At 50.5% G+C, this 25,777-nt stretch overlaps 1 protein-coding gene across 1 annotated transcript in view; it reads right to left on the bottom strand.

Annotated features, from left to right (window-relative positions):
• Nucleotides 1–25,777, bottom strand: part of ZMYM3 (zinc finger MYM-type containing 3) — a 453,384-nt gene that overhangs the window by 401,864 nt on the left and 25,743 nt on the right. The window contains 1 exon segment of the mRNA XM_029607228.1: nucleotides 24,599–25,450. Within this exon segment, the coding sequence (XP_029463088.1) occupies nucleotides 24,599–25,445 (847 nt within the window). The 5' untranslated portion in view covers nucleotides 25,446–25,450.

The following is a 25,777-nucleotide window of genomic DNA, read 5'->3' as shown; positions in this document are numbered from 1 at the left end:
GTCCAGTTCTTCCCGGAGACCTGGGGCAATCAGCCCCGGCTCCGTGACGGAAGAGGGAGGCTGAGGCACAGTCGGAGGGACCACCTTTACAGGCGGAATCGCGACTCTCAAACCCCCGATCGGGTGAGGGTGGCCTCGATGTCCCGGTCGCAGGAATGGTCTGTGCCGTTCCTGGACGGGGCTTCTTCGATGGTGGCTCGGACGGTGGCTCGGTCGATGATTTCGCTCCCTCGACGGTCCGAGACTTACGATGCCTATGTTTCTCCCTATGATCCCCTCGATCTTGAGGGGGAGAAACGGGAGTCTATGGCCGTGAAGACATCGATGGCGGGCGGTCACCGGACGGTGGTCGATGCTGGTGTGACTTCGAGGGTGCCGTTTCCGATGACGTCGATGCTATGGATGGCGTCGGGGTGCGAGCATGGAAAAGGAGTCCCATCTTCTCCATTCTGGCTTTGCGACCTTTTGGTCTCATGAGGGCACATTTGGTGCAAGTCAGGACATCATGCTCACAGCCTAAACACATTACACAGACTCCATGAGAGTCTGTGATAGACATGGTGCGAGTACAGTCCGGGCACCGACGAAACCATGGCCATAGAAAAATCGAGCCACGGTACGGTCGACGGCCAGTAGGCCGCGAGGGCCAAACTCGACGGTAATCGACGAAAAATGGTGAAAAACTTACCAGAGTACCGCAACCTGAGAAAAGTTAGAGGAGGGACCCCTGTGGGGCAATCTAATTTTAATTAACACCATGGAGGAAAATTCCTGTCAGGAATCTCTTCAGAGCTCCTAAACCGCGAGGCTACTGCTGCGCGGAAAAAAGAAGACTGAAGGGGGACCCCTGCTGGCTGCAGGGTTAGTGCCATGCTGGGCATGCCCAGTAGGGGCAAGTCAAAGTTCTGGAAACTTTGATAGAAGTTTTCCGTGATTGAGCTCTATCCTGATGATGTCACCCATATGTGAGGGCTACCATCCTGCTTGTCCTGTGAGAATATAAGATACGCGCGTAGCCGCGCGTATCTTATAAAATCCGGGGTTGGCGCACGCAAGGGGGTGCACATTTGTGCAACATGCGCGCGCGGAGTCCTGCGCGCGCTGCCCGTTCCCTCCGAGGCCGCTCCAAAATCGAAGCAGCCTCGGAGGGAACTTTCCTTCCACGCTCCCGGCCCTATCTACCCCCCCCCCCCCCCACCACCACCACCTTTATCGCACAAGTTACGCCTGCTCGATGCAGGCGTAACTCACGCGCGCCAATGGCCCGCTGCCGCGCCATCACCCGACCTGGGGTCTGGTCCGGAGGCCTCGGTCATGCCCCCAGGCCGGCACCACGCCCCCCTAGCAAAGCCCCGGGACTTACGCGCGCCACCGAGCCTATGCAAAATAGGCTTGGCGCGCGCAGGAGTTTGTTTGTTTTTTGTTTTTGTTTTAAGGGTTACGCGCTTAAGTTAAGCGCGTAACCCGCAGATGAATGTTCCCTCTTTCTTGGGGACGATAAAGTTAAGAGCGTAACCCTTTTAAAATCCGGCCCTTAGTATTACAGGAGTAGCAAGAAGGGAATATGTCAATGTTAGAGTTCACTTGGGGACCAATGACAAGATAAGAAGAAATACATGGAAAGCTACAAGTGCAAATTCTCATGGGGTCTATTTACTAAACCATCTTAAAAAAATCAGCCATTACGAAAAAGGTTAATGTGACAACTTTAATATAGACATGAAAATTATACTTAATGGAGAAATTACTTACCTGATAATTTTGTTTTCCTTAGTGAAGACAGATGGACTCAGGACCAATGGGTATAGTGTACTCCTGATAGCAGTTGGAGACAGATCAGATTTCAATCTGTTGTCAGCCCCTAGTACATATACCCCTGCAGGAAGTGCAGCTCTTCAGTATTCTTCTCGAATAGCCTTGTAGATGTATGTGTGACTGACTGATTGATTAACTTAATAATTTGATTAACTTGAATAACTTCATAACTTGGGTAAACATTAAAACTTGATTAACTTGAACTGGTTGATTGGCTATAGCTGAAGACTGCCAGTGTACTCAACCGGAAAGCGTAGACACCCGGCAGAGTGGATGCCCAAGGTAAATGAAAACGTGGCTTACCCTTGAATCATTTGAAAGACCATGCGTAACGGCAGCCAAGGGTGGGATGCTGAGTCCATCTGTCTACACTAAGGAAAACAAAATTATCAGGTAAGTAATTTCTCCATTTCCTAGCGTGTAGCAGATGCACTCAGGACCAATGGGATGTATAAAAGCTACTCCCGATCCAGGGTGGGAGGCTGCCCGTGACCCACTTAGTATTGCCCTTGCAAATGCCATGTCCTCCAGAGCCTGAACATCCAGAAAGTAGAATCTGGAGAAGGTATGGATAGAGGACCATGTAGCCGCCCTGCAGATCTCGGCAGGTGACAGCATTCTAGTTTCTGCCCAGGATACTGCCTGGGCTCTGGTAGAATGGGCCTTGACCTGTAGAGGTGGTGGCTTGTCAGCTTCTACGTAGGCCGCCTTGATGACTTCTTGGATCCAGCAGCAATGCTTGCCCGCGAGGCCGCTTCCCCTTGTCTCTTTCCGCTGTGAAGAACAAAAGGTGGTCCATTTTTCGTACGGGTTCCGACATTTCCAGGTATCTGGTAGGAGTCTGCCGATGTTGAGGTGGCGTAGACTACGGATTTCTTCCGAATTCTTCAAACCATCCGTCGTTGGTAGCGAGATGGTCTGGTTAAGGTGGAAGTGTGAGACCACTTTGGGGAGGAAGGAGGGAACCGTGCATAGTTGGATGGACCCCGGGGTGAGCCTGAGGAACGGCTCACGGCAGGACAGTGCTTGTAGTTCCGATATGCGGCGGGCTGAACACACTGCCATCAAAAACATCGTCTTTAAGGTTAACAGGCGGAGGGACAGGCCTCAGAGGGGTCTGAAGGCGGTTCCCGCTAGGAAATCCAAAACGAGATTGAGGTTCTACAGAGGTACCGGCCACTTTAGTGGTGGGCGAATGTGTTTGACTCCTTTCAGGAAGCATGACACGTCCGGGTGATAAGCTATGCTGTCGCCCTCGCTCTTGGAGCCGTAGCATGACAATGCGGCCACCTGTACCTTGATGGAGTTGAGGGACAGACCCTTTTGTAGTCCATTCTGTAAGAATTCCAGGATCACGGGAAATTTAAATGAGTGTGGCTTGATGTCGTGGTCTTCGCACCAGGCTTCAAATACTCTCCAGATCCTTATGTACGTTAACTATGTGGAGAACTTGCGTGCTCTGAGGAGAGTGTCGATTACCGCCCCCGAGTATCTGCTCTTTTTCAGGCAGGCCCTTTCAATGGCCAGACCATAAGAGAGAATTGAGCTGGGTCCTCGTGGAGGATCGGCCCTTGTTGTAGCAGGTCCCTGTGTGGGGGCAGGGGTAGGGGGTTCCCTGCCAGCAGTCTTCTCATGTCTGCGTACCAGGGTCTTCTTGGCCAATCCGGAGCCACCAGAAGAACTAGCCCCCTGCGTAGTTGTATCTTGTGAATGATTGCGCCCAATAGGGGCCACGGCGGGAAGGCGTATAGTAGGGTCCCCGGTAGCCAGGTCTGTACCAGGGCATTGATCCCTTGGGACTGCGGTTCCTGCCTGCGGCTGAAGTATCTGGATACTTGGGGGTTGGATCTGTTTGCCAGATGGTCCATGTCCAGTGTCCCCCACCGATTCACTATCATTTTGAAGGCTGCGGACGACAGCCTCCATTCTCCTGGGTCTAGACTTTCTCTGCTGAGGAAATCTGCCGTGATGTTGTCTTTCCTGGCGATGTGGACGGCGGAGTTCTCCTAGAGGTTTGCTTCCGCCCAAGCCATCAGGAGGTCTATTTCTAGGGACACCTGTTGGCTTCTGGTTTCCCAGTCGGTTGATGTAGGCCACTGTCGTGGCATTGTCCGACATTACTCCGACCGCTTTGTCTTGAAGTCTGTGAGCGAACCGCAGACAGGCTAGTCTGACTGCCCGCGCTTCTAGGCGGTTGATGTTCCATCCCGCCTCTTCTGCTTTCCACTGCCCTTGGGCGGTTAACTCCTCGCAGTATGCTCCCCATCCTCGTAGACTGGCATCTGTGGTGAGTAGGGTCCAGGTTGGGGAGGATAGTCTTAATCCCCGGCTCATGTGGCTGGCCTGCAGCCACCACCGTAGCTGGGTCCGGACTCTGCCCAGGAGTGATAGACGTACGATGTAGTTCTGGGACCGTGGGCTCCACCATGATAGAAGTGAGCACTGTAGGGGCCTCATGTGGGCTCGGCCCATGGCACATCTTCCAGTGTGATGCCATCAGCCCGAGGACTTGCAGGTAATCCCATGCTGTGGGGCATGGATCGTTCAGCAAGGTTTGCAGCCGGTTCCACAGTTTTGATCTCCTTGTGGGGGTCAGGCTGACCTTGTCTTCTTTGGTGTCAAATCGGACTCCTAGGTATTCCAGCGACTGTGAGGGCTGTAGGGAGCTTTTGTTTGTGTTGACCACCCATTCTAGGCTCTCCAGTAGAGTTATGACGCTGCTGGTTACTTGGTGGCTTTCCTCCAGTGACTTTGCCCTGATCAGCCAATCGTCTAGGTAAGGGTGAACGAGGATTCCTTCCTTCCTCAGTGTTGCCGCCGCCACTACTATTACCTTGGTGAATGTCCGGGGTGCTGTAGCTAACCCGAAGGGTAGCGCCAGGAACTGGTAGTGATGGTTCAGGACTTTGAAGCGTAGGTAGTGCTGGTGTTCCTGATGAATTGGGATGTGTAGGTAGGCCTCCGAAAGATCCAGGGATGTGAGAAACTCTCCCGGTTGTATTGCCCTTATTACGGATCATAGGGTTTCCATGCGAAAGCAGGGAATCCTGAGGTGGCGGTTGACAGACTTGAGGTCCAGGATGGGCCTGAATGTTCCCTCTTTCTTGGGGACGATAAAATAAATGGAATAGTGTCCAGTATTTATTTCTTGTGGAGGCACTGGGGTTATGGCCTCAAGGGTCAGTAGTCTGGACAGTGTAGCTTCCACTGCCGCCCTCTTGAAGAGGTCGTGGCAGGGGGACTCCACGAACTTGTCCGGAGGAGTTCGTAGAAAATCCAGGTAGTACCCCTCCCGAATGATGGATAGGACCACTTGTCTGAAGTTATCTCGACCCATCTGCGATAGAATAGGGCTAGTCTGCCCGCTATGGCTTCTTCCCTTGGACGGGTCAGCTGAATCTCATTGTGGGGTGCGGCTGGGGCCTGTACCCGAGCTGGTTCCCCTCTTGTTGAGCTTGTTCCGAAAGGACTGGTTCCTGCCCATAGGACGGGGCGCTTGATAGTTGCTCCTGTAAGGATTGAAGCGAAGTGAACTTCTGCCCCTGGAGGACCCAGGGAAGGGTCACTGGTTTCTTTGTCTTATCCTCCGGCAGGCATGGCAATGGGGACTCGCCCCATTTGTCGGCCATTTTCTCTAGTTCGCTGCCGAACAGGAGGGATCCTTTGAAGGGCATCCTTGTGAGGCGCGTTTTGGAAGATGCGTCAGCCGACCAACTTCGGAGCCAGAGTTGCCTCCTGGCCGCTACCGCAGATGACACTCCTCTGGCCGCTGTGCGCACTAGGTCGGAGGCAGCGTCCATGAGGAATGATACTGCTGGTTCAATGTCTTCTCCCGGGGTGTTGTTCCTGGCTTGTGATAAGCAGGTGCATGTCACCACGGTGAAGCAGGCCGTAATTTGTAGAGACATAGCGGCTACGTCAAATGACTGTTTGAGGATGGATTCCAGACGCCGGTCATGTACATCCTTAAGCGCTGCTCCTCCCTCCACTAGGATAGTGGTGCGCTTAGAGACCGCACAGACCATGGCATCAACTCTTGGGCATGCCAGAAGATCTTTGGTTGCCGGGTCCAGGGGGTACATGGCTGCCAAAGCTCGTCCCCCTTTGAATGTGGACTCCGGAGCATTCCATTCCAGGTCAATCAGCTGTTGTGCCGCTTGTAACAGAGGGAAATGGTGAGACGTCTGGCGAAGACCCTCCAGCAGGGGGTTCGGTTTAAGTTCCCCCGAAGTACCTGGGCCCGGGATAGCGAGCTCAGTCAGACATTGATTGACCAGATCCGGGAGCTCGTCCTTTGTGAAGAAGCGTCTCATGGTTCAGTGAGGCTCTATCCCCAGGGGGAGCTCCCCCTCTTCAAGGGGCTCGGCTTCCTCTTCAGAGATGTCCGTGTCCCCATAGGTGGGGCTTCTGGGTAGTGGAAGCCTGTGCCAAGGCCTTGAAGGGCCTGGGGCATGAGAGTCCTCCGGTGGAGCATGTGGCTGACCAGCCGGAGGTTCCGTTTGCATTTGAACAAAGGCGTGAATCCCCTTGAAGAACTCCACCCATGATATCGATGCTGGGTCCAAGCTGCGGGGCGCTGGTTCCCTGGGGGTCGCCATCTGTGGGGAGGTCCCACTGGGATCTGCTAGGTCCGGGGTACCCCCTGAGGAGCTAGTATTCTGTCATGGGTGGGACCGGCCCTGAACTGGATCTCCCAGGGCCTCCTCACACTGCGTGCACAGGGCGTCAGCCTCCTCGCTTTGTGCGGCTCTGATGCGACATGCTCGGCAGAGGCCTTGAACCTTTAACCCTGTTTCTGGTGGTGCCATGGCTGTCGGCGCGTAAACTCTTATGCGCTCCGGTGCACTTAAGATGAGCGTATGAATTGTGAGCGCAGCTGTGCATCCAGCCGTAGATATGCGCCCGGCTCTGTGCGTGCAACTTATGCGCACAAGGTTTTATGTGCGTGTAAGTCTATGCGCACAAGTGCTTTGTGCGCCTAACTCGGTTTTGTGCGCTCGGGCCGAACGGCAGACGGCGCGGCGAATAGGGCCAAGATGGCGACGGCGAGCACACGGGCAATATGGTGATCCCCCTGGATGGTCTCCACATGGGTAGACCCTTGGAAATAGCCGGGGCCTTGCCCTGCTAGGGCGGATCAACCCGGTGGCACTGGTCCCGGCCGGTGACCTGTGCTCTTCCTCGATCCTCGGAGACCAGATTCAAGCAGAAGATTTCTACCTTACCTTGTCTTCGGCGCTTCCCGGTTTCGTCCCGGACGATCTCCGGCTGCGGGGGGAGAGGGCAAATACCTTCACCGCTGCGCTCGAGGGTACACCCGCTGCCTCTCAGCCGCGCCCGAGGATCGGGGGCTAGGTCCTCGCTGCGATTCGGTCATTGGACCGAGGCTTACCTCCGAGAAACCACAGAAATCACCTCGGGAATCTCAACTGGGGGAGGGACCCGAGGGTATCACCGCAGGAGAGCGGGGCTCGTCTTCAGGTAGGTTTCTCCTTTAAAATTTGGATTTTCTTCTTTGAATTTGGTTCTAAACGCTGTAAGAGCGTGCAGATAGTCCCTAACTGCTATGGAGACGGAAAATACTTAAGAGCTGCACTTCCTGCAGGGGTATATGTACTAGGGGCTGACGTCAGATTGAAATCTGATCCATCTCCAACTGCTAGCAGGAGTACACTATACCCATTGGTCCTGAGTCCATCTGCTACACGCTAGGAAATACACAATTTACTGAAGAAGTAAAGTCTTTAGTAAACCGTACATTCAAAGTGGGGTTTTGTGTCAATTCATACCACCTAAACTACACCTCTGGGAGGTGTGCTTAAGTTTTAGTGTTAGCTTAGGGAGGTCAATACAAATCTCAATGTGGGAGGGGGTCAGAGGACAAAGATCTGAATTTTTCCCTAAGAACCCAACATGTAAGAGATGGATCCACTGGGTCCTGAATCCCCCCCCCCTCCCCCTCCCAGACAAAAAACTCTGCAAGAGTCTCCCCAAGTTATAGATTCCCCAAATGGAAGTTCCCTCCTCTAAACCTACAAGGTCAACCCTTTATAACACTATTTTCAGGAAGACCAAGGCAGGAGGTGTGCAGCAAGTGTAAAAAAAAACAAAACAACAAAACACACCCATATTTGCATAGGGTGTACGTACAGTGTATCTTTCTGTTAGGAAAGTAAATAAAAGAAAGAGTAAAAGGAGAATCCAGTGAGTGGCAGGGTCCAATATATCATGGTTTTACCAAAAGGAAGATCATGCAAAACAAATCCATTTCTTTGACTGAGTGACTAGAGAATTAGATCAATACATGCACTGGATGTGGTGTGAATTTTAGCCAAGATTTTGATATTGTTAAGCCTGGGGGTGGGCCGCAAGGTGGTGGACTGGATTAGACAGAAAAGAGGTAAACAGAATTCACTCCAAGAAGAGAAAGCTAATTAGAGGAGAGCCTCAGGTATCTATCCTTTGTAAGCACTAATGCAGCAGGGTTAGAAATAAAAGTTTGCATTTTTACAGAGCACACTAAGATTTGCTATAGCAGGGGTCGGGAACCTTTATGGCTGAGAGAGCCATGAACGCCACATATTTTAAAATGTAATTCCGTGAGAGCCATACAAGACCTACCAAATTAATTTACTACAACCCCCTACTCTCCTGACGCCCCCCCCCCAAGACCTGCCAAATTAATTTACTACAACCCCCACCCTCCTGAACCCCCCTCCCCCCCCAAGACCTGCCAAAAGTCCCTGGTGGTCCAGCGGGGGTCCAGGGCTCGCAGACAAATCTTTAATAAAAAAGGAAAAATCTAACAAAAACCCCCACCCTCCTGACACCCCCCCCAAGACCTCCAAAATTAATTTACTACAAAGCCCCACCCAAGACCTGCCAAAAATCCCTGGTGGTCCAGCAGGGGTCCAGGAGCGGTCTGGGAGCGATCTCCTGGACTTGGGCTGTCGGCTGCCAGTAGTCAAAATGGCGCCGACGGCCCTTTGCCCTCACTATGTCACTGGGGTCGACCAATGGCGGCGGTAGCCCCTGTGACATAGTGAGGGCAAAGGGCTGTTGATGCCATTTTGATTACTGGCAGCCGACGGCCCTTTGCCCTTACTATGTCACTGGGGTCGACCAATGGCGGCGGTAGCCCCTGTGACATAGTGAGGGCAAAGGGCTGTTGATGCCATTTTGATTACTGGCAGCCGACAGCCCTTTGCCCTTACTATGTCACAGGGGCTACCGCCGCCATTGGTCGACCCCAGTGACATAGTGAGGGCAAAGGGCCGTTGGCGCCATTTTGACTACTGGCAGCCGACAGCACAAGTCCAGGAGATGGCTCCCGGACCGCTCCTGGACCTCCAGGGACTTTTGGCAGGTCTTGGGGGGGGGGGGAGGTTTGTAGTAAATTAATTTTGGAGGTCTTGGGGGGCATCAGGAAGGTGGGTTAAGGCAGCAAGGTCAGACAAATCCTGGGATGTATAGGGAAATGTATAATCAGCAGGGAAAAAAAAAAAGGAGGCAGTGTTAACACCTCTGTACAGGGCATTGGCGAGACCTCATCTATATTGTTCCAATAGGTTTGGTGCTGGCAGGTCGGTAGTAGACTGGTACTGTCCAGAAGTCCACAGAGACCTAGGAGGCCAGATGTTTGGGCAGGCTGGTTGTTTTATTTTGTATGATAAATGTAGAGATTACTTACCTGATAATCTCGTTTTCCTTAGTGTATGCAGATGGACTCAAAACAAATGGGTATAGTGTGCTCGTGCTAGCAGTTGGAGACGGATCTGACGTCAGCACGGGGTACATATACCCCCACAGGAAGTGCAGCAACTCAGTAATCTTCCTTGCAAAGCTTTATGGATATATGTGTGACTGACCGATCGATTAAAGGAACAGGATTACTCTGACCGATTGATAGTAGCTGGAGACCGCCAGTGTTCTCAACCGGAAGGCGTCGACACCCGGCAGGGTGGATGCCCTATATAAGAAAACATGGCTTACCGTGAGTCGGTGAATCCCCATGTATACCGGCAGCCGGGCGGGATGCCAAGTCCATCTGCATACACTAAGGAAAACGAGATTATCAGGTAAGTAATCTCTACATTTCCTAGCGTGTAGCAGATGGACTCAAAACAAATGGGATGTACAAAAGCTACTCCCGGACTGGGTGGGAGGCTGCCCAAGGTCCGTTTAGGATTGCCCTCGCAAATGCTGTGTCCTCCCTGGCCTGGACGTCCAGACGGTAGAATCTGGAGAAGGTATGGAGGGAGGACCACGTTGCCGCTTTACATATCTCTGCCGGCGACAGCATCCTAGTTTCTGCCCAGGAGGCCGCCTGCGCTCTGGTAGAGTGAGCCTTGACCCGTAGAGGTGGTGGTTTTCCCGCTTCTACGTAGGCCGCCCTGAAAACTTCTTTGATCCAGCGGGCGATGGTTGCCCGCGAGGCCGCTTCCCCTTGCTTCTTCCCGCTGTGAAGAACGAACAGGTGGTCCGTCTTTCGCACTGCTTCTGACATTTCCAGGTATCTGGACAGCAGCCTGCCGATGTCAAGATGGCACAGTATTCGACCTTCTTCAGACTTCTTCAAACCTTCCGTGGTTGGCAAGGATATGGTTTGGTTGAGGTGGAAGTGTGAGACTACTTTGGGTAAGAAGGAAGGAACCGTGCGAAGATGGATAGCCTCTGGAGTGATTCTGAGAAACGGATCACGGCAGGACAGCGCTTGTAGCTCTGAGATGCGGCGTGCTGAGCATACGGCCAGCAGGAACACCATCTTCAAGGTCAACAAACGAAGGGACAGGCCTCGAAGGGGTCTGAAGGCGGATCCCGCTAGAAATTCCAAAACTAGGTTGAGGTTCCATAGGGGCACTGGCCACTTCAGTGGCGGGCGAATGTGTTTGACTCCTTTCAGGAAACGTGAAACGTCTGGGTGTGTGGTGATGCTGTTGCCGTCACTCCTGGGACCATAGCAGGATAGCGCTGCCACCTGAACCTTGATGGAATTGAGGGACAGACCCTTCTGAAGTCCATCTTGCAGGAAATCCAAAATGATAGGAATTTTAGCGGCATGTGGATTGGTGCTGTGAGTGTTGCACCAGGCTTCAAATACTCTCCAGATCCTTATATATGTTAGTGATGTGGAGAACTTGCGTGCTTGGAGGAGTGTATCTATTACCGGCCCCGAGTATCCCCTTTTCTTCAGTCTAGTCCTCTCAATGGCCAGACCGTAAGAGAGAATTGAGCTGGATCCTCGTGGAGGATGGGCCCTTGCCGCAGCAGGTCCCTGTGTGGAGGCAGGGATAGTGGATTCCCTGCCAGCAGTCTTCTCATGTCTGCGTACCAGGGTCTTCTTGGCCAGTCCAGGGGCCACTAGAAGAACTAGGCCTTTGTGCCGCTGAATCTTGTATATAATGGCACCCAGCAGGGGCCATGGAGGAAAAGCATATAGCAGGATCCCGAGGCCATGGCTGTACCAGAGCGTCGATCCCGTGGGAGAGAGGATCTCGTCTGCGACTGAAGTATCTGGGTACTTGAGCGTTGGACCTGTCCGCTAGTAGGTCCATGCCCGGAGTCCCCCACTGATCCTCAATCATCTGGAAAGCTGTGGGAGACAGCTGCCATTCCCCCAGATTTAGGCTTTCACTGCTGAGGAAGTCTGCCGTGGTGTTGTCCTTCCCGGCGATATGGACGGCGGAGATGTCCTGGAGATTCGCCTCCGCCCAAGCCATCAGGGGGGTTATTTCTAAGGATACCTGTTGGCTTCTGGTTCCGCCCTGTCAGTTGATGTATGCCATCGTGGTGACGTTGTCCGACACCACTCTGATCGCCCTGTTTCAAAGTCTGTGGGCAAATCGCAGACAGGCTAGCCTGACTGCCCGTGCTTCTAGTCGGTTGATGTTCCACCCCGCCTCTTCTTTGTTCCACCGCCCTTGGGCGGTTAGTTCTTCACAGTGTGCTCCCCATCCGTTCAGACTGGCATCTGTAGTGAGCAGGGTCCAGGTTGGGGAGGATATTTTTGACCCCCGGCTCATGTGGCCGGGCTGCAACCACCACCGTAGCTGATTCCGCACTGTGGCTGGTAGAGGTAGGTGTATGGTGTAGTTCTGTGATCGTGGGCTCCACCGAGATAGGAGGGCGCGTTGTAATGGTCTCATATGAGCTCGCGCCCATGGTACCACCTCCAGAGTGGATGCCATGAGGCCGAGGACCTGTAGGTAATCCCAAGCTGTGGGCCGGGTGGCGCTCAGCAGGGCCTGCAGACGATTCCGGAGTTTTGATCTCCTCTTGGAAGTCAGGCTGACCTTGTCTTCCTGGGTGTCGAATCGGACCCCTAGGTATTCCAGCGACTGGGAAGGCTGTAGGGAACTCTTGTTTTTGTTGACTACCCATCCTAGGCTTTCCAGAAGAGATAATTCTGTTGGTTGCCTGGTGGCTCTCCTCCGGTGACTTTGCCCTGATCAGCCAATCGTCCAGGTAGGGACGGACGAGAATTCCTTCCTTCCTGACGCCGCCACTGACGCCGCCATGACCTTTGTAAAGGTCCGCGGCGCGGTGGCTAACCCGAAGGGTAAAACTCGGAACTGGAAGTGCTGGCTCAGGACTTTGAAGCGTAAATAGCGCTGGTGATCCCGAAGGATTGGGATATGCAAGTAGGCTTCTGACAGGTCCAGGGATGTGAGAAACTCCACTGGCTGTATTGCACTTTTCACTGACCGCAGAGTTTCCATGCGAAAGCTGGGGACCCGTAGGTGTCGGTTGACTGACTTGAGGACCAGGACGGGCCTGAAAGTGCCCTCTTTCTTGGGTACTATGAAATAAATGGAATAATGCCCAGAATTTATCTCCCATGCAGGCACTGGGATTATGGCATTTAGGGACAGGAGCCTCCGCAAGGTAGCTTCCAGTGCCACCCTCTTGAGGGGTAGACAAGGAGATTCCACAAACTTGTCCGGAGGGAGCCGAAGAAAGTCCAGGTAATATCCTTCTCGGATGATTGCGAGGACCCACTGGTCCGAGGTAATCTCGACCCACCTGCGGTAGAACAGGGTTAGCCTGCCCCCTATGGCTTCTTCCCCCAGATGGGTCGGCTGATTCTCATTGTGGGGTGCGGCCGGGACCCGAACCGATTCTCCTCTTGTTGTGCTTGGTCCGAAAGGACTGGTTCCTGGTCTGAGAACGAGGTGCTTGGTAGCGAGTCCTGTAAGGGTTGAAGCGCTGAGAGCTTCTACCTCTGGATGGCCTAGGAAAATGGCGCTGGCTCCTCCTTGACCTGTCTTCTGGTAGACGGGGTAATGGAGAGGTGCCCCATTTATTAGCCAGTTTCTCGAGGTCGCTGCCGAACAGGAGGGATCCCTTAAAGGGCATTCTTGTGAGGTGTGTCTTGGAGGAGGAGTCGGCTGCCCAATTTCGTAGCCAGAGCTGTCTCCTGGCTGCCACTGAGGATGACACTCCCTTGGCCGCCATACGGACTAGGTCGGAGGCTGCGTCAGTGAGGCTGATTCCATTTCTTCTCCCGGGGTGTTGTTCCTAGCTTGTGATAAACAGGAACACATCACCACGGTGCAGCAGGTCGCAATTCGTAGGGACATGGCTGCCACCTCAAATGCTTGTTTCAGAATGGCGTCCATGCGCCGGTCATGTGTATCCTTGAGGGTCGCCCCCCCCCCCCTCCACCGGAATGGTGGTGCGCTTCACAATTGCGCAATCTATGGCGTCTACCTTAGGGCACGCCAGCAGCTCCTTGGTTGCCGGGTCCAGGGGGTACATGCCAGACAAGGCCCGACCCCCTTTGAATGAGGCCTCCGGCGCATTCCATTCCAGATCGATTAGCTGTTGTGCTGCTTGTAGGAGGGGAAAATGGTGAGCCGTTTGGCGCAGGCCCTCTAGGAGAGGGTTCATTCTAGGTTCCCCTGGGGTGCCTTGGCCCGGGATAGCCAGCTCCGACAGGCATTGAGAGACCAGGTCTGGGAGATCCTCTTTAAGAAAGAAGCGTCTCATGGTTCGATACAGTTCTATCCGAGAGGGAAGCTCTCCCTCCTCGGGGGGCTCGCCCTCTACCTCAGAACAATATGAATCCCCATAAGTGGGGCTTCCGGGTGGCGAGTGGCCATGCCTAGGCCTTGAGGGTCCAGGGGCGGGGTCCTCCGGTACATATGGGTCTGTTCAGGGGATCAGACTGCATCTTGACAAAAGCATGAATCCCCTTGAATAATTCCACCCAGGAGAGCGAAGCAGGTTCTAGCCTTAGGGGTACCAGGTGTCTCAGGTTCCCTGGCTGCTCACCCCTGCCTGCTAGGTCCGGGGTGTTCCCTGAGGAACTGGCAAGTACGCTGGGCTGGGACCGGCCCTGGCCTGGAACTCCCAGGGCCTCCTCACATTGGGCACATAGGGAGTCTTCTTCCTCGCTCTGTGTGGCTCTGAGATTGCATGCTGAGCAGAGGCCTAGAGCTCTTATGCCTGATTCTGGAGGTGCCGGCTCTGCGGACGTATGGGCTCTCCTACGCTCCATCTCGTCTGTTATCTGTATGCGGTGTGCTCCCAGCCGGAGTATGCGCCTTGTAATATGCGCAAAAGATGTGCACCTACTAATGTGCGCCTGCCAACGTGCGCTTAGCAGCGTGCGCCTGCCAACGTGCGCTTAGCAGCGTGCGCCTAGCAATGTGCGCTTAGCAGCGTGCGCCTAGCAACGTGCTATCAATATGCGCCCAATTATTTTTGGGCGCCCAACATATGCGCCCGTCGCCTGTGCGCTCAGTCTGACCTGAGCGCTAGAGCAAGGTGGCGAACCAGGGAAATGGTGACGGCGAGCAGGCAGGTGAAATGGCGACCTCCTTGGCGGGCTGCTACGTAGGCAGACCCCGCAAATCCTTGCTTCCTCTGAGACCCACAAGTAAAGATGTACGCCTTACCTTGTCTTCGGCGCTTCCCGGCTGCGACCCGGGCGGTCTCCGGCTGCGGGGGGAGAGGGTGATTACCATCACCGCCGCGCTCGAGGAAGTGCACCCGCTGCCTCTAGGCCACGCCCGAACTCGTCTCACTCGGGGGCCAAGTCCGCACCGGGACAGAGGCTGCCTCTGTGCCGCGCCCGAGCCCTTCTCACTCGGGGGCTAGGTCCCTGCCGCGAATCGGCCACCGGACCGAGGCTCTTACCTCCGAGGGACCACGGAAATCACCTCGGGAAACTCAACTGGGGGAGGGACCGAATGGTATCACCGCAGGAGTGCAGGGCTCGTCTTCAGGTAGGATTCTTCTATGAATTTAGTAGTTAGAATTTGCAAAAACGCTCAGCGAGCGTGAGGTAGCTCCAAACTGCTTTGGAGACGGAAATTACTGAGTTGCTGCACTTCCTGTGGGGGTATATGTACCCCGTGCTTACGTCAGATCCGTCTCCAACTGCTAGCATGAGCACACTATACCCATTTGTTTTGAGTCCATCTGCTACAAGCTAGGAAAATTATTTTAGAATTTGTGTTGGGTTATATTGTTGATTACTTAGTGAATATTTAATGTAGGCAGTATATCAAGTTTATTAAATAACAAATAAAATAAACAGCCTTGCTAGTTTTGGTAGCAGATTGGATTATTGTAAGGCAAGACACTGGCAGAAGCTAGGTGTTGAATTCAGTTTGGGATCTCATATGCTCATCTTCCTGGGATGGAGAGAGAACACAAGAGTGTAATAAAAACTGAAAGTGGATAAGAAATGATATCCTACAAGCAGCCACACTGCTACAGGTGTCAGCAGAGATAAATCTTTTATTTATTAAAAAATATTTATTACTTGTTCCATCCAAAAGTACTGGGCAAAGAATAATGGTGGACTGGATGGATTAATCTGTCTTTTTCTGCTGTCCTCTACTTATATTACTACATTAAATACCGAAGAACAAATCTCCTAAAAGAGACAGGCTGGAGGCACTACACAGAAAGGTTAATACAATGGTGTAGGGTCTGCACCAAGAGCCATTTGAGAGGAGATAAAAAATAAGTATGTAAACCCAAAAAGAGAGGAGAGAGATGGGGGAATATGACACAAGGATCTCAAAAGATATAAATAATGATGAAAACAAAGTAAACTTTTTCCCAACAAAGAAAGTTCATGAAAAAATAAAAATGGTCAAAAGGGAGTAAATGCAAGAACATCAGAAAATATTTCTTCATGCCATGCAGAAGACCAGGACTGTGATTCTAAGGTCAGCTGGGAATGCGGCAAAGACGGGGAGAAACCCCAGGCATTGTGTAACAGTGCCACCTAGTGGCTGGATTTCAGGCCCACGACTGCAGAGCTTGAGAAGCAGCCCGTATGTGTGGCCCGAGGCAGAGGTCTGCTGCTGCAATGAGCAGACTCAGCGAATTGGGGGGAAATGTAAAAAAAAAAAAAAAAAAAAGGAGGCGCAAAAAACACAACCTGGGGTTGCTGTGAATGAAGGCTCATTACAAAGAAACAGGAGGAAACAGTTTATTCACACAAAAGGTTGGTGGAAGCCAAAACAGTAACCAAAAGCAGAGTTGCTTACATGTAACAGGTATCCTCTCAGAGGACAGCAAGATGTCAGTCCGCACACATGGGTGACAATCAATGAAGGCCATCGTGGAATTTTAATCTCAAAGATTCTAGAGCTTTCAGCAAGCTCTACTGAGCATGTGAAACTATAGCTGTCACCCTGCCCCCTAAGAAGAGTCCATGATATAGCTAATACATGAAGAAACCAACTCCCAGGGGAGGTGGATGGGTTTCGTGAGGACTGACATCCTGCTGTTCTCTGAGAACACCTGTTACAGGTAAGCAACTCTGCTCTCTCTCCGAGGACAAGCAGGATAGCAGTCTTCAAGCTATAGGTGATTTCCAAGCTATAGGCTGCCAAAGCAGGAATCCCACAGTGCTGAAAGCACCACCTTTCTCCCTTTTGCCTGTGAAGTAGCCAACCCAAAAACGGGTCAAGGTGGGAAAAGAGTTGGGTTCTATGAAAAGAAAGCTATAGAACAGAGACACAAAACCCCGATGTGTAGCACAGGTGCCTAAGGTAAAGGAGTGATATGAATACCAGCAAGAACATACTTCGTATCATAGAAAATATTACAATCAGGGTTTCAGATCAGCAAATCCTGACGATGATAGAAGGTCTAGAACCTCCTGGATATAGGGAAAGGCCTAGAGAAACAACCAAGAGCAGAACTCTTGGAAGAAGACCGCACAGTTTCCTTCAGTGTCACAAGACAACCAATAAACCAACTGGGGCCAGAGAGCTCTCCAGAAAGAAACTGTGGCCCTGGCTTCTGAAGGACAGAATGCTTTTGCAGAAGTGCGCCCCATGATTGGCCAATAAACACAATGGGCAGAAAACCCAAGCAACACTTGAAAGCAGCAGCAGCAGCAATGGCAGGGTCTGTAGCAGACCCTTCCTGCCAAAGAACCAGACAGAGCTGACTACCCAGGTCAGCGTCAAGAGTGTCAAGAGATGAAAGCCAATTTCTGAAATGGGATCACTAGCCAAAACCCCCAAGCAGGGAGTTAAGCTAGGCTTGAAGCTCACCCACACTGCACCCTGTCAAGGGTAGGCCTATCCATCCTATCTATAGGATAGCTCAGGTGAGCAAAAAGGCACTTTAGCTTTTCATACTTCATTGGGTTGTCCAAAGGCAGTACAGGCCAGAACATAGCGAAAATCAGGGAAAAGGTGGTGTATCATTCTCTGCAGGTATACACTAAGATATATCACAAATACCCTAGGCTTTTCTTCCCTTTCCTCGACATTCCAAATGGAAGTCAGGAGTGAAGAACACAAGGAGGCAGACCCCAGGGTTACAGGGGCAAGAAAAAAAGGCGCTAGGCTGTATATCTCAACCCCAGCCGAATAACTCACTGCTATTTCCCAGTAGGGAGTTGACTTCCAAAATAGAACTCTCAACTGATAGAATAGCTGAAACTGAGAACAAACCCCCGAGGGAAGAATTCCAGAAACACTCCACCAAGAGACAAGAAGCAGGGATGCTGCAAGTGCAAATCCCTGCAGAACAGGATTTCTTCACCAGCCTGAAACCCTAAGGATACCAGGCATGGTCAAGTCTGATCTCACAGACTGCCCACCAATCTATCCTATGTATCAGTACCTCAGCCATGATTATATATACTTCCCCCAAGGAAGCATGCAGTCCAGTAAATGGAATTACCATTGCATGAACCAGGACTCTATCCACTGACAGGGTTTATCCCTAAAATAGGGAAGCATAGCTCGCAAGCCACTGCAAAAAAAAAAAAAAGTGGGGGAGTAGCACCTCTGTTGCAGGGTTCCTCAGTCATGGATATGGCGATATGTTGAAGGGCATACCTTGCCAATTAAATGGACTAGAACCCTGTTCAATGAGGTAGGATCCCACAGGCAAGAATGACTGGCAATAGTCATCCATGAAAAATGCACATTGAGCTCAACAGGTATTAAAGGTGACTGCCATGTGAGAAACCCCTAATCTTCACTGGGGAGCTGCCCTGAGCACAACAAGGAGAACAAATCTGGAATAGCTCCCTCGTGAAATAGACCTCTGCGCCTTAGGATGAGCTAAAAAGAGGGCTATAAACCTGCTCTCGAATCCCGCCAGTCAGAAGCAGAGAAATCCCTTCTCTAGGAAACAGAGGATGAGGTCCACCAGGCATCCAGGAGGGAACCCATAAGGGTTGCCTCTAAAACCCAGTCATATCTCCCCTTCCTGATGGGACAGAAAAGCAATGGGAATTAGGGCCTCCCAATCCCAAAAAGCCTTCCTACTCTCCATGTGATAGTTGGGTTACAGTCACCAACTACTGAGATCCATAAGTGACCAAATCGGCCACTGGAGCCACCCTCAGACGGAGTAGGCCACCACAGTAATCAACGAAGGGACCCCAACAAAAATGGTCCAACATCCGCCGCTGCCATTCCCAATGTATGCCAGTCCTGGAATGCAAGGAGAAGCACAGATTCAAAAGAATCGAGACTCCAGTTTGGCAATGGAGCCCCAGAGGCTTCCCCATGAAAGGCGTTTAAAAGTGAGCTAACATGGGAGTCGTCAAAAGACATACTGCTCTCCTGAGAGAGGGGAAGATGCCCTCCTGGTATCCACGCCCATAAAGGTTCGACCAGGAATGTAGTCTTAGGTCAGTCCTGTGGCTGCAGCACATAACCTGTTGTGCTCGTCAAGAGGGAAATACATACACCCATATACTAGAGGGCAACTGGAAGAGTGGTGTCCTCTGCTTTAAATGCACAATGACCAGTACTCATACAGTGGTATTCCATTGTACCTGAAGACTGGAGGTTAGCAAATGTAACCCCAATATTTAAAAAGGGCTCCAGGGGCGATCCGGGAAACTACAGACCGGTTAGCCTGACTTCAGTGCCAGGAAAAATAGTGGAAAGTGTTCTAAACATCAAAATCACAGAACATATAGAAAGACATGGTTTAATGGAACAAAGTCAGCATGGCTTTATCCAGGGCAAGTCTTGCCTCACAAATCTGCTTCACTTTTTTGAAGGGGTTAATAAACATGTGGATAAAGGTGAACCGGTAGATATAGTATACTTGGATTTTCAGAAGGCGTTTGACAAAGTTCCTCATGAGAGGCTTCTAGGAAAAGTAAAAAGTCATGGGATAGTTGGCGATGTCCTTTCGTGGATTGCAAACTGGCTAAAAGACAGGAAACAGAGAGTAGGATTAAATGGGCAATTTTATCAGTGGAAGAGAGTGGACAGTGGAGTGCCTCAGGGATCTGTATTGGGACCCTTACTTTTCAATATATTTATAAATGATCTGGAAAGAAATACGACAAGTGAGATAATCAAATTTGCAGATGACACAAAATTGTTCAGAGTAGTTAAATCACAAGCAGATTGTGATAAATTGCAGGAAGACCTTGTGAGACTGGAAAACTGGGCATACAAATGGCAGATGAAATTTAATGTGGATAAGTGCAAGGTGATGCATATAGGGAAAAATAACCCATGCTATAATTACACAATGTTGGGTTCTATATTAGGTGCTACAACCCAAGAAAGAGATCTAGGCGTCATAGTGGATAACACATTGAAATCGTCGGTATAGTGTGCTGTGGCAGTCAAAAAAGCAAACAGAATGTTGGGAATTATTAGAAAGGGAATGGTGAATAAAACGGAAAATGTCATAATGCCTCTGTATCGCTCCATGGTGAGACCGCACCTTGAATACTGTGTACAATTCTGGTCGCCGCATCTCAAAAAAGATATAATTGCGATGGAGAAGGTACAGAGAAGGGCTACCAAAATGATAAGGGGAATGGAACAACTCCCCTATGAGGAAAGACTAAAGAGGTTAGGACTTTTCAGCTTGGAGAAGAGACGACTGAGGGGGGATATGATAGAGGTGTTTAAAATCATGAGAGGTCTAGAATGAGTAGATGTGAATCGGTTATTTACTCTTTCGGATAGTAGAAAGACTAGGGGGCACTCCATGAAGTTAGCATGGGGCACATTTAAAACTAATCGGAGAAAGTTCTTTTTTACTCAACGCACAATTAAACTCTGGAATTTGTTGCCAGAGGATGTGGTTAGTGCAGTTAGTATAGCTGTGTTTAAAAAAGGATTGGATAAGTTCTTGGAGGAGAAGTCCATTACCTGCTATTAAGTTCACTTAGAGAATAGCCACTGCCATTAGCAATGGTAACATGGAATAGACTTAGTTTTTGGGTACTTGCCAGGTTCTTATGGCCTGGATTGGCCACTGTTGGAAACAGGATGCTGGGCTTGATGGACCCTTGGTCTGACCCAGTATGGCATTTTCTTATGTTCTTATGTCCTGCAGATAGCATCCAATCAGCGCACTTTTGGATAGAATTCCACAGTACTTCAAGGACCGAGCACCACCTCAAGATTCGGTGGTTGCGCACTACCAAAAAGCAATCTCAAAGTGTATGATGGCGCTCTCCTTGCCAGTGCCCCCTAGCACCCAATAGTGCTGAACAGACAAGGAAATTGATATTTTGACTTGACAATGACGGATCCCTGGTATGGCTATGTACCGTGCCGAAAGAAAGAATGCCACCTGCCAGCACCTGAGGCGCTTGGAGAACTAGACTATCCCTCACCACATGGCTGTACCAGACTGTGCATGCTGCGCTCCACTGTCGCATTAACTCCTAATTGAGTCAATAAAACAGTGCGACAATGGCATCTCCACTACCACTGGGGCTCTGATATTGGAGTGGTAGTGAGTGGCATTCTATGGGGTGGCCCCCCTGGTACCCACAGTACCTGATAATGCTCCAAGAGTCCGAACAAAGCCCTTAAAATGGTGTTGTGAATGGCTCACTGCCCTTTCCATCATGTAATGGCAGCAGGGAAGCCCATGGTGTCCAAGGTGCTCTGTGGTGGTGTCCTGTGGTTTCCAACACAACAGTTAGTGCCCACCCTCGTTACAATGGCACCCACGGTAGATAAAGTGCTCTTGCACTCACCAGCGATGGATCGCATCTATGGCACCAAACACCTCACCCAAGGCTCTGATGGTGCTCAACCGCACTACAGGCTTGACAAGTTAGATAGCATACAGTGCCATCCTCAGCACCCCAGGTGCCTGCAGATGTCAACAGCCCAGTGGTACCCATGGCCTCAGCACCCAAAGACACTGATGACTCACTAACACCGAAGGTCCAAAACATTTTCGGGGGTCAGCAGCACCGATAGAGAAGGCAGAAGCTCTGTGGCCCCAATGCACCACCAAAGATACCGATGTCTGCCGGGGCCATCGACAGTTCCCCTCTGTTTACCTGTGTGCCCAAGGGACTCTATGCTACAAGCATTATCACGCCCCTCACCAGCGCCCATGGCTAAATGAGAGACTTGACAGCAACGATGGTGCTCGAAGTGTGGTGGGGCCTCTGATACACCACAACATCAGCAGCTCAGGGCCCCCCCCTAAGATCATCGGCATCCATGTTACCCAACGGCCACAGGCCATCAATGGGATGCTACGACGCTGCTCAAAGCCCTGTCTGGACACCGAAAAGGTGCTCATTGGAATCTTCAACGTTCGATAGCCTCGAGCGCACTGGACCACTATGCACCCTGGATGCCTTGATGCTCCAAGGTGCCTCAGGTCGATGGCAACCCTGGTGCTCAACAGCAATGAGGCTGTCCAAGGCCTGAAGCCTCTGTTGCCCGAGGACTTCAGCGGCACTTAAGGGCTTTCAAAGAGCCCCGTACCAAACATAGTCAAGAGCGGCAATGAATGTCATCACTGGCAAACACAACCAGTGGCCTCCATGGCGCTCGATAGCAAGGAGGGCAGCCACGCATCTCAACAGCATAGAGGACAGCTTAGATGGCATCAAGGTTGACCTTAGCGCTCGATAACAGCCCTGGCACTCGACGCGGTCCCGACCTCGACGCGCTGATCTCAATGATGCTAGAGGTCAATGCCGCTACTCCACTGCATCAAGGCCTATGGTAGGCAATGATGCTTGGATTGATGCCATTCTTTCGGTACATCAAGAGCCCATGGCACTCGATTGCATCTAAGGTGAACAACGCTGCCCACTAATGCCTACAGCGTGAAAGCCGCTTGCAGCCAAGGCGATCAACGGTGTGCACGGTACACAAAGGCAACCACGGTCGATGGCCCTTACGTTGTCAAAGGCGGTCATGTCGATGGTATTGAGTGCGCCCCTGCACCTTGATGGCATCAAGGGTGACCATGGTGCTCAATGGCAGTCCTGGTATCAATGTGTCATACCATCAGTGCACTGACACAGGTGTGCACGGGCAACTGACACCAGGCATGGCATCGAAGGAGCAGCAGCAACGCGGCTCACCCAGGCTCTTGCTCACCCTCTCTCACAAGAAGACTGCACTACCATCACTGGCAAGCAGGACTCCTGTGTGGAAACTAGCTCCTTAGAATGTGGGGAGGTTGAGCTCTCCCCCCCACAGCAACAGTGTGGTCCTCAATCCCGTCACTGTCTGAACCTCCATCGATAGAGATTGATTGGTGAAACAACATGGAACGCCTGCCCGAGTAGAACTCAGGCGACTCCCCAGGCTCAGCGGCCTACATAGATCACTACAGATGCATTGTCAGTCCTACCAGCACCAGACAAAAAGATGCAAAAACAGACAGAGCAAGAAAATGACCCAAAAGCTGAACTGCAGGTGCAGGGATAGAATTAGATTCTGCCAGGATGCACAGCGACTAAGGCCTGCCATATGGCTGGCAGAGAATGGAAAGGAAGAGAAAAAAAAAATAAAACTACCGTAAAGTAAAAGAAAAGAAAAACAGCTGCAGCTCTAGGAAAAAGAAAAAAAAAAAGTCACATTACAAAAAAAAACTGAGACAGCAAAGCCGAATACCGTGACTACATGGCACCTGCAACCACACTGCCCCATGGAAAAAGGAGTCTGAGGGACTCTGCCTAGGAGGAAGCATGATAAATACAGCTGCACATGCTCAGTAGAGCATGTTTGAAAACTCTAGAATCTTTGAGATTAAAGTTCCGGGCCGGGCTCCATCCAATGCTGTCACCCATGTATGAATTCTTGAATTCTCTGTCCTCAGAGAATTCAAGAAAGCCTGGGATAAGCACAAAGGATCCCACCAGAGAGCAACTGGAATTTGTACTGCTGTATCAGGAAGTAACACAGGCTATGACAGCAGATAAGGGCACAGTGCCTATGTTTCTGTGACTGTCTACAAAGAATGTCTCATATTTGCAGCAGGAGCAGTTCTTGAACCAGCAAAACTTGCTGCAATACCTTCACATCCACTAAAATAATAATTATGGCCAAATAAATTACTAAAAGAACAACAAGAAGCAAAAAACAAAAATTAGACTGGTAGAGCTTAGCACATGTCAACACGACGGAGCTGAAGAGGGTTGTTTGTATTATATTAGAAACCACAACAAAGAAGAGAACACTAACAAGTGAAAAATGTCCACATTTGACAAAAGCAACAAAGCTGGAAAACAAGACAACTTTTGAAGCAGAGGAACTGCAGTGAAGAGAGGTCCATGGTGAGACTGCATCTTGAATACTGCATGCAATTCTGATCGCCACATCTCAAAAAAGATAGTTGCACTGGAGAAAGTACAGAGAAGGGCGACCAAAATAAGTGGCATGAAACGGCTGCCCTGTGAGGAAAGGCTAAAAAAATTAGGGCTGTTCAGTCTGGAGAAGAGACAACTGAGGGGGGATATGATAGAAGTCTACAAAATCATGAAAGGACTTGAACAAGTTAATGTAAATTGGTTATTTATTCTCTCAGATAATAGAAGGACTAGGGGGCACCCCATGAAGTTAACAAGTAGCTAATTTAAAACAAATTGAAGAAAATTCTTTCACTCAGCGCATAGTTAAGCTCTAGAATTCATTGCCAGAGGATATGGTTACAGCAGTTAGTGTAACTGGGTTTAGAAAGGATTGGATAAGTTCCCAGAGGATAAATCCATAATTCTATAAGTAATAGTGGCTTGAGATTTATTTAAATGTTTGGGTACTTGCCAGGCACATGTGACTTGGATTAGCCACTGTTGGAAACAGGATACTGGGCTTGATGGACCCTTGGTCTGACCCAGTATGGCAATTCTTATGTTCTTATGTACATGCTCCTAAGATTCCAACACCATCTACTGCATGAACTAAGAAAGCCCCATCAAATGGCTATACAGCCCACAGTGGGACTCCTAAAGCTCCTTCTTTCTAGCACAGAGAAAGAAAAGGCACAATAGTCACAGAGAAAGGTCTGAGTGAGATTACAGAAAGCAGAGACTAGGGTAAGATAACACACCCACCTGCACATGATTTTACTGATGAATCTTTCAATTTTGGTTCAGTTGTTTCATCCTGGGGAGCCAACTCGCCATTACCCAATTGTTCTGTTTTGAGATGAGTTCTTTGTTCCAAGTGTGGTGCTGGATTATCAGTTTCCTCCAACTTTGCCTCCACCTGAATTGCTGATTGTTTTCCTCTGAGGGTGGGGGATACAGTTCCTAATGAAGCCCTCAATCTGGTTTTCCTTTCTGTGGTCAGACTTGGTTGCGGTGGATCTGCTGACTTCCCTGAAGGTGCCAAAGCCACCTTCTCATCTGGTGAAGTACTGCCATATTCCGCCATGCCAGTAATTAGCTGAGAAGACCTATCCTTGACCTCTGGATAAGCAACAGAGGAGGGGCCATCATGGCACTCTTGGCTATGCTCGCAGTCCGTTTTCATGCTAGTAACCCCTTCTGTACAAGCTTCATCTTCCACGTTATCTTCATGTGGAGTAACATCTTTGCAGCTCCCACTCTGAGTGTCTGTGGCTTTAGAAGAATTTGCCTTGCACTGAATCCCTAAGCTTTCTGGCTTATCTAGAGTCAGCAGGTTGCACTCTGTCTCTATAACATCCGCGACCTTGGGTTTCTCAAGACCGTCCAACACACTTTGTTTCCCCAAGCCAGTCTCTGGAAACAGATGCTTTGGTTGCTCCCACTCCATCACTCTGGGCTCTTGAGGCTGAACAAGCTGTGGAGAAGCTGAATGGGAACCCAAAAGGTCTTCTCCAAGCTCCATGTCTGCAGGAAGGTCACCACTTAGAGGCTTATCGGAGAGGGAAAGAGGGTCAAAGAACTCACTGGAATCCATTGGGGAAGATGCCATATCAACTGGTGAAACAAAAAGATAAGACTCCATAACTATTGTGAATTGAACTTATTATGTTTGCCTACCAACGTTCAACATGATTAGCCAATGAGGCTGCTTTGTCATATCACACCTATACCAAAATGGCAAATCATGGAACAGCAGAAATTTTTGAACCACTGGAGTGACAGTACAAATCTTAAATTAAAAATAAAGAAAACAAATAAAAAAAAAAAAAGACACTTCAGATCAGCTTTTAGTCTTGTACCCAAGCAATGCTGAAAATGACTTCTACAGTATTCTCTTTTCTACCTGAAAAAACAAAGCCTTGCGAGCCATGTACCGAGCAG

This window comes from Rhinatrema bivittatum, chromosome 6 (genome assembly GCF_901001135.1).
Source record: "Rhinatrema bivittatum chromosome 6, aRhiBiv1.1, whole genome shotgun sequence".
Lineage (NCBI taxonomy): Eukaryota > Metazoa > Chordata > Amphibia > Gymnophiona > Rhinatrematidae > Rhinatrema > Rhinatrema bivittatum.
This window is presented reverse-complemented; position numbering and strand designations above follow the sequence as displayed.